The 8,535-nt window shown below is 36.4% G+C and overlaps 1 protein-coding gene across 2 annotated transcripts in view; it reads right to left on the minus strand.

Moving 5' to 3' along the window:
- The window catches only part of LOC135480320 (high affinity copper uptake protein 1-like), a 45,662-nt gene that overhangs the window by 23,160 nt on the left and 13,967 nt on the right, over positions 1-8,535 (minus strand). The window contains exons 1-2 of one of the 2 annotated variants that reach the window (XM_064760135.1): positions 8,126-8,212; positions 2,009-2,269 (exon numbers count right to left, since the gene is read on the minus strand). In XM_064760135.1, coding sequence (XP_064616205.1) covers positions 2,009-2,038 — 30 coding nt within the window. In that variant the 5' untranslated portion in view covers positions 2,039-2,269; positions 8,126-8,212. Of the gene's footprint in view, positions 1-2,008; positions 2,270-8,125; positions 8,213-8,535 lie in introns of those variants that run through there. The other variant, XM_064760134.1, reaches the window with a different exon arrangement.

Consider the following 8,535-nt stretch of genomic DNA (forward strand, 5'->3'; position numbering starts at 1 on the left):
TTTACTGCATCTTTACTGATCAGATTTCTTGAGGATTGTAAAGGGTACACCTTTAGGTTTAGCCAGTATTTGAAATCAAGATGTCTCTGTCTCTTTCTGATACGTTCCCTTCAATATATTCCCTATTTCGCCCATAATAATTTCACCAGATCAAGGTGCCCTGTACACACAGTTTTAAACCTTGTACCTTCATGTATCTGTGAGTTCTCTATATGCACTCTTAACCACACAGTGCTACGCTCACGTAAACCTCTCTACGTACCAGCCATACCCATGTCAGTTTTGTATAAGTGATAACCTTGTTATCATCACCACAGAACACAAAGGCACCATCCAGAGCTGTACCGTGACCAGTTTGTCTGTATATCTAAAACACCATACTATCAGTCAATGCTTTAAACACCAAACTATAGTAGTGTATACACTATGCAGTGTATATACAACAGAAAAGATTGATATCTCATGAAGGTCCACATGTACAGGTATTCTGGGGGGAATAAAAAACTTGATCAATGGAAACATATTTTGTATATGTCTCAAGCAAAAAGCAGGATGTTTTTGACATTTTCAGTAGAAATGTTTAATGATGTTAAAATATACATGTACAGTGTACAATGAATTTTGAATATCCGCTCAAGGCTTCCATTGCCATGCTTCACTTACCTTTCCACATCAAAAATAAAAAAAAATAAAAGGAAATTTGAATTCAACTACAAATGTATAGATGTGTGAGGTCAGTGCCTGTGATCACAGGTGCCTGGGAAAAAATAACTGGTAAGGTAATATCTCTTCCTTCACCATAATCACCTCATCTGCTTAGGTTTTTATCCAATGCTATATACCGTACATGCATCCTGGACAATTAAAACTTCTGTTGCTGTACACTCTAATTCCTCAACGTCTACCAGTACGAAAAATCAACTATTATTGTGATTTATACCACTTTATCATTTCATTTTGGCGATAAAGATATCTTGGCTGGGTTGGACAATTTCAGAGCTTCACAAAATGTATAATTTTAGTCAGTCGACACAAAATAATGCCCGCAGAATGTGCTTAAACAATCATCTTGCCAACATGCAAAACAGTGTAGTTACAGTAGTTTATAAATGTAGCAAATAAATGCGACTTTTCACTTCAGCCTTATGCATTGACGCATCCCATACGAACCTTTATTTCAAAGTTTTCGAAGTTATTGTAATGTATGAATTTCAAAATACTTGTCTAAGAATGTTCAAGTTTTATAAAGCATGTGCAAAATGCTCTGTGACCAATCGCATTACTTCACTGTCATGACTGTTTAAAAAAAAAAAAAGGTGACATAACAGGATTTCCTGATAGGTAATTTATATGTGTAAATTGATGACATTTCTTCATGCAGTTTTTCTATTGTCCACCTGAGCAGACAGGTATGACTTGCCCACCTGAGCAGACAGGTATGACTTGCCCACCTGAGCAGACAGGTATGACTTGCCCACCTGAGCAGACCTGTATGACTTGCCCACCTGAGCAGACTGGTATGACTTGCCCACCTGAGCAGACAGGTATGACTTGCCCACCTGAGCAGATGGGTATGACTTGCCATTGAAAGACACTTTACATCGCATAATTCATGTAAAACTCCTGACATGTTTATGTTTATCATATATTCATTATTTCATTAGCTACTGTGCGTCTGAATAATCTGGCACAACCGAGTTTTAAACAACATTTATATCAATTAATTCTGACAAAACTGATACATATATAAATAATACATACTATACTGCACTGTGAAGTTCTCGAACATTTTGATACAAGCATCATACCAAATAATTCAGGGAATAGGCCTGCTGTTAATGTGAATGAAATAAATAATTCTTTTTTAAAGGAGAGAAATACAAACCGATCTTCCTTACCTAGTATTTGACAACAACATAATCAATTCTCATTGTTCACAAATGGCTGGAATAAACCTGGTAATCAAATATGCAAATTTTTTAAAACTAATTTAAAAAAAGGTACTTACATGGCCTCCATGGTGGACATGACCTGACATTGTCAAGTCTTTTAGTTAACTTTTTTCTTCTGTGGACAGCCTCTGGCGGAGAGGGGGGATATATTCTGAATCCAAAGCCTTGTTACTCAGGTAAACTCCGATGATATTACAAAATCTGTTGGAAAGGTGTCAGGTAACTGTCGAGTTGTAACTCATCTGTGAACGCTCTCCTCGCTCACCTGTTCCTCGGATCAACACTAACTTCAATATTGACGCAGCTCTGTGTCACTCCTGTGGAAGAGAGAGACACAAAGAGAATAACAACACAGGCCCAAAGGTAAAGACGTTTGTAATTATCCGAAAAGAGCAAGGTGTGTTAGACAAACCAAATGGCACTACGAAGGAATTTACAGCAGCGAAACTGTGGTGGATAGTACACAAAAATTGTTGGGGTAATGACCAGCAGTAAAGCATCAATGTGGGCACTCTTATCAGTCACAAGGCCATCTCTCTATCAGCAGACAGAGAAAAAACTTGCTCCCCTGTGAGCGGAAAACCTCGGCCCATGTCAACACAGCGCTTCCAATTCTTTGGGCTAAAATAACAGCCCTTTTCAACATGGGTTTATTGAAATTAGTCCGGATTGTTAAGAATCTGACTAAAGCTTTACATACTGACACTCACAGTACACATCAATCTACCTGTCCATGACTCAGACCTCGTTAAAAGGTAAATTAGGTTTATACAACTACTACCTGGAATTTGAAAAGGGGTTCCCAAGTGGTTTTTAGTACATACTTATGTTATTTTAACAAAACTGAAAAGATAAGGTTACATTTTGTCATACTAGTCTCTTGTTATTTTTGGTTATTCCTTTTTATATTACCCACTTATTACTCCTAATAACTGGACTTATTATTTGCAATTAATTTATCAGGTGAATAGGGCCACAGAAAAATGTACTGCTTTCAATACTGACTGTCAATTACTAATGTTCTCAGAGCATTTCTGAGAGGTGAAAGAGCTTAAACTTTGTTCCCTAATCTCAAAAAGATTTAAAAAAAAGAAAAAAAACCCAAAACTTCAAGTTTCATTTCATTTTTCATTTATTTCCTTCATCAGTTTTGAGACCATATCAAACATTTTCTCAATTATACAACAGGAGTATGATTGTATGCTTGGGGTTTGACGTTGTACTTAACAATTTTTTAGTCAAATGGACGACGAAGAGTCTTTAGGGCAAGTCCATGCCTTCAAAGTCCTGCAGCCACTGAAGTATCATGCCGAAGACACCAGACATGACATCCCACCCAGTCACATTACACTGACACCGGGCAAACCAGTCTTGTTTCCTTGCTTTAACTTCTCAGTTCCCATTAAGACGTAACTTACACATTAAACATTTAAGTGCATTTATTTCTATTCACAAATGTAAAAAAAAAATAAATAACCCAAATTTAGGATCAGTTTTTATTGGTGCATCTAATGATAAAAAGTCTGCTATTGCCCTATCTTTTTCCATGTGCAGTCCATCATTACAGAGTAACCGTCTGGATCTTCTCTCTGGCTTATACCACTTGTCCCCTATTATTATTCCATAACATAGGTAGTTAACAGTTACTTGTTAAACTGCTTGACTTTATATAAAAACAATAAAGAAGTCTGTGTGACCTGACCTCCAGCAAAACAAAGCCAAGTTCATAATGTAGATCAACTACGTGTATCTGCATAAATATCCTTCGCCACAGAATTCTGTTCTTTCTTTGAAGGCTGTCTATAAAGTACCAGTGACACATGCATAACAATAGCAGCCACATGTGAGATTAGAAAATCCAAATCCGCAAGAATGTAATCAAAAGTGTTCAGAAAACAAAAAGTTTTCCCTCTTTAATTATAAGCCATGAGTATGCAATCTGTGTCATTCTGTGAGCTGTGTGACTGTGAACAAAAGAGCAGGCAGTGGTTGGCAGCCTTAAGGGGCTGTCTTTTATCCCACACATCAACTGAAATGAGTACAGACCAGTTGCCCTAGCAACAAGAATTTACATGATGTAATGTACCAGCCTGACTTGTGACTGGCTGGTGGCTGAGCTCTCATATCCACTGAAACAAGGGCAGGTAACCATTCTTATTACTTCATAACTTCTATTTATTACCTAAGCGTTTTGCGTCCTACCAAAGATTTCTTTTAGCTTAAACAACGGTAGTCAGCTATACTACTGGAGAAAATTGGAGTGGCTGGGGTAAAACACCACCTTACTTAGGGTTCATAATCAAGTTCCTTACCCTAATTCTTCTAATTTTTAGAACAGATAGTAGTAGCCCTGAAAGCAAAGAATTACATTTCTCTTCCACTTTTTTTCGCAAAGTAACGATATGAATGTGTTGTTCATTAAATGGACTAACCATGTGAAAAAACAAGAAACTAAATATTTCTGCTACACTTCCATGTATACTGGCTAAAATAAGCAGACTACGTTTCCCAGAAATTTAGAACAATTAGGATACTTGAAAGGCCAACTTCAGTTTCAAGAAAAAACTGTTTCAGGTCATTTACCATGCTATAAATACCTTTTGAAAGTTTGTTTGGCAGATAGGATGATTTGAAGTTCTATTTCAGTTTCAAGAGAAACTTTCAGCATAACTGAGTTACATGTACATGTACATATTTTGATTATCGACAATTTATGAACTAGCACGGTTATACGTACATGATTTGCATACTGATTTTGATTCATTCGCCTAGAACATCCCGTGCTTCTTTCCCTCATCATTTAAAACTGTTGACCGCTTCTCTTTGTAAGGGTCTGTTCTAATTCATACTTTATATACCTTTTGGTTGTGCTGAATGTTCATTTGAACCTAGCAATTATCGACCTGAAAGGTCCATTTACTTTGACGGCTGGTACACGGATGTCTGTTTTTATGCCTATATTTACCAGAGTATAAAGCAGTTTTAAGGTTTGTTTGAAAGGTACAGTACTTGTAGGATGATATTCCTCCTGGAAAATTAGAGCTTCAGATTAGTTTCTAAAAATACATTTTTTTTAAGGCAAATACTTGACAAAGGTAAACATGAAACAGTGTACTTCACTTTTACCTTCTTTTTCCTTCTTTTTTTCGCAGGGAGACAGTCAGGGAGGTTCACCAGTGCACTCGTCGCAAGTGCATTGTGGGAAAAAAAGTCAGTATTATTTCTTTTCTAATTAAAAAAAAATAGTTTGTTTTTGACGCTTGATCAATCCAAAAAGGCACACAGTTCTTGAAACATAAGTATATGGGATTTGCTACAATTAAGATAAAAGTTCCCTGTGGCCAATTTCACAATACGTTGTAAATCAATTTTTTGTAATTTTTTTTGCAACTGACATCATCTGATGACACCATAACATAGACAACGTTTTTTACGAGAAGTTATGACAATATGATATACTTCAAAAACAATTACTGCTGCTTAATTTTGTAGCAGCGCAACACACAGTAAGCCTTACTGAAGAGTTTATATGCTCTCACTATTTATTAATACAACCTCGTATACTGCCATGTATAACTGGCTCCAAATGCTCAGCACACATTTTGTTTTAAAACACATTTAGCCAACAGCAAACTTTTTAAGAGAATAAAAATAATACATATGATTTTTTTCTTTTATACACATTTTTAATTTCAGGAATTTTTCAACAGTTCACGCTTTGCTGCACAAAAACACAGTACGTAACAAAATGATTTCAACTTGCAGGGTGGTAATGTGTGAAAACAGCCAGATCATATTAACAACCTTAACTTTCGCCCATGAAACATGCTGCTTTTGTTTACCTGTTGGCACATTTTGCCTGATTCCGACAAAAGGGTTTTTTTAAGAGTTGTTTCGCAGGTTGGACGACAGATTAATGGTAAAATGTCAGTTTTAGCACCACAAGTAATAGTTTTATGACATGTATTTACCTTTATAAATGCACTTTTTCAGGTGAAAGTTTTAGTCATGCACAGTAGATTGATACCAGCCATGGGCATGACAATGAGGCTGAAGATCAGGTGATATAAAAGTGCACAGTTCGTACGTCTGTAATTATTGACAATTAGAACAGAAATGCCATCAATTAGACCATAATCAATATCCTTCTTGTTTCTTATCTTGAGAATAAACAAGGAACAGTGTTAAAATTAATGTGCCTGTACTTACAATAATGTCCAGTATCCTAAATCTTCAAACTTTTCGCTTATGAAAGATCACCTTTCAGTGCAATTTATTCACATTTTTAATTTCATTTTGGAGACAAAACTATATGAGTTGGATTGGCCGGTTTCAGGGCTTTACAAATCATATAATTTTATCAGTCTACAGAGAATAATATCTTCACACATGTAAAGAGGTTGAAGAAAAACTGCACCTGTCTAAATGTTGCTAAAATGCCCAAACTAACATTGTACAGTTACAAAAAAAAAATGTACATTAAAATTTATGTCTTAAACTTATACAACTTTGAATATTTAATAGATCAATGTAGATAACTGCAGGTGTTTCCAGTAAATGTGTCAATATTAAGATGTCACTGCACAAAATAACAGTGTATTCAAACTTTTATGGTTAAAAATACAGCAACACATTTCACATGCAGTCTGTAGTAATGAGTACATCTGTACCAATTACCAGATTTTATCCTATAAAATGCACAGGAAAAAGTGCATTTACACAGGCAAATATTGTAACCCTAATTCTTCTAACTTTTGGGACAGCTGGTTGACTCAATAAAAATATAATTGTACCAGGAATACTTAGTTTTTTTTGGTTTTTTTTTTTTTTCACATGCTTAGTCTTTCTAACGAACAACATATTCATATCTTTACTAAAAAAAAAAAAAAATGGAAGATAAATGTAAATGCAATTCTTTGCTTTCAATGCTACAAATATCTGTCCTAAAAATCAGAAGAATCATAAAAAAAATCCTAAACACCTTTTCTGACATCAACAGATCTCTGGGAATCAGCCTAATGATTTAACATGTTGGCTTACGAATAACTTAACAATGAACACAGCTATGTAAGCACGATATTTTATGTCCAAATTACATCACTGTTTAATTTCTATCATTACTGATAACTCAAACATTTACATCTATGTTGAAAATATTTGTATTTTGTTGATAATTATTTGTGCCAGGTTAAATCCCTCCACCTTAAGACAACAGCTAACGAAAGCAGCACATTTTTCGCTGTAGATTCCTGCTGTGATATGACGATACTAGGCCAAGAATCTGCAAGGGAGAGCGGAGGGGGGGGGGGGGGGGGGGGGGTGACACAATCTCTTAACATCAGCACTGGCCAGTATGCTGGCCCACTGTGCGCCCAGACCCTTCCATCAACCACACTGCATTCCTCAGGGATATGGCTTCTCAGGTAGGGTTAAATCTCCAGCCTTAAGCACACGTACCCACAGGATCCCTTTTTTAATACCTGAGCGTCCTCATGAAAGCTAACATATGGCGGTATTAACACACGTACCTGTGTAGCATTGTGATGTGAGGAAGGAGTATGCAGATTTATACAGGTAACACAGCCTATGTGTGTAATCGCTTGAAACTTTTCACAAGCAACACATGAACAGCTTTATATATCATTCTTCAAGCTTATCGTTTAATACTGCTCAAATCTGTACAAAACTTGGCTGCCCTACCTAAGGCTACTTATTACCATCAAAAGCAAACATACTCATATCTACCTGTACGTTCAAACCCGACCTGTGATTACTGATGTAACAATATTTTATGATCATACTAATATAACAACCCATATTTAAATGTAGGGAAATATACCTACACCTCTACAGGCAGCTTCAGCAGTTTCTCTCTGTATGTACTATTAGTATATGTGTATACTATATACATAATAACTATTTTAACATCTATTTCCTTTCTGTTCATGTATATCAACATGTAGCATCACACAAAGCAAATGAACTATTACATGTATACTGATCTTAAAACCTGCACCTAACCCACAAAGATGAATAACAACCCAGACACATATCATCTCTGCTTGCCCCAAAGCCACAGTAAAAATTAAAACACATACATGCATACAGATATGCATAGCCTAGAAACAAGAGGACACACAACTTTTAATACATCGTGGAATGATGCTACCTACCCCTATTTCTGTAACACAGTCATATCCGTCTCTCATTACCTGGTCTGTCAGAATCCTTAGCACACCAGCCGGCCTGAGCCAAGTCATCAAAGTTGTCATATGTCCTGTACATACAATGTACATGTACATGACCTCTGGGTTAGCAGGCCATCAGCCAATCAGCTGGATCCTGACCTCTGAGCTATCAGCCAATCAGTAGGGTCCTGACAAGCAGGCAATCAGCCAATCAACAGGTTTCAGGGAAGTGATGCTGGCTTTCAATGATACATAGTCTCACTTGACATCAATGCCAGGTGACCCTTGGAACATTAAAGACTTCCGTCAACAACATCAAAACAACACTGTATGTCTGACACAGTCTAGCAAACAAGGAGACAGCCTGGAGATCCTTGTTTATCATAAATATCATT

The sequence above is a fragment of the Liolophura sinensis genome, chromosome 13 (genome assembly GCF_032854445.1).
Source record: "Liolophura sinensis isolate JHLJ2023 chromosome 13, CUHK_Ljap_v2, whole genome shotgun sequence".
Classification (NCBI taxonomy): Eukaryota; Metazoa; Mollusca; class Polyplacophora; order Chitonida; family Chitonidae; genus Liolophura; species Liolophura sinensis.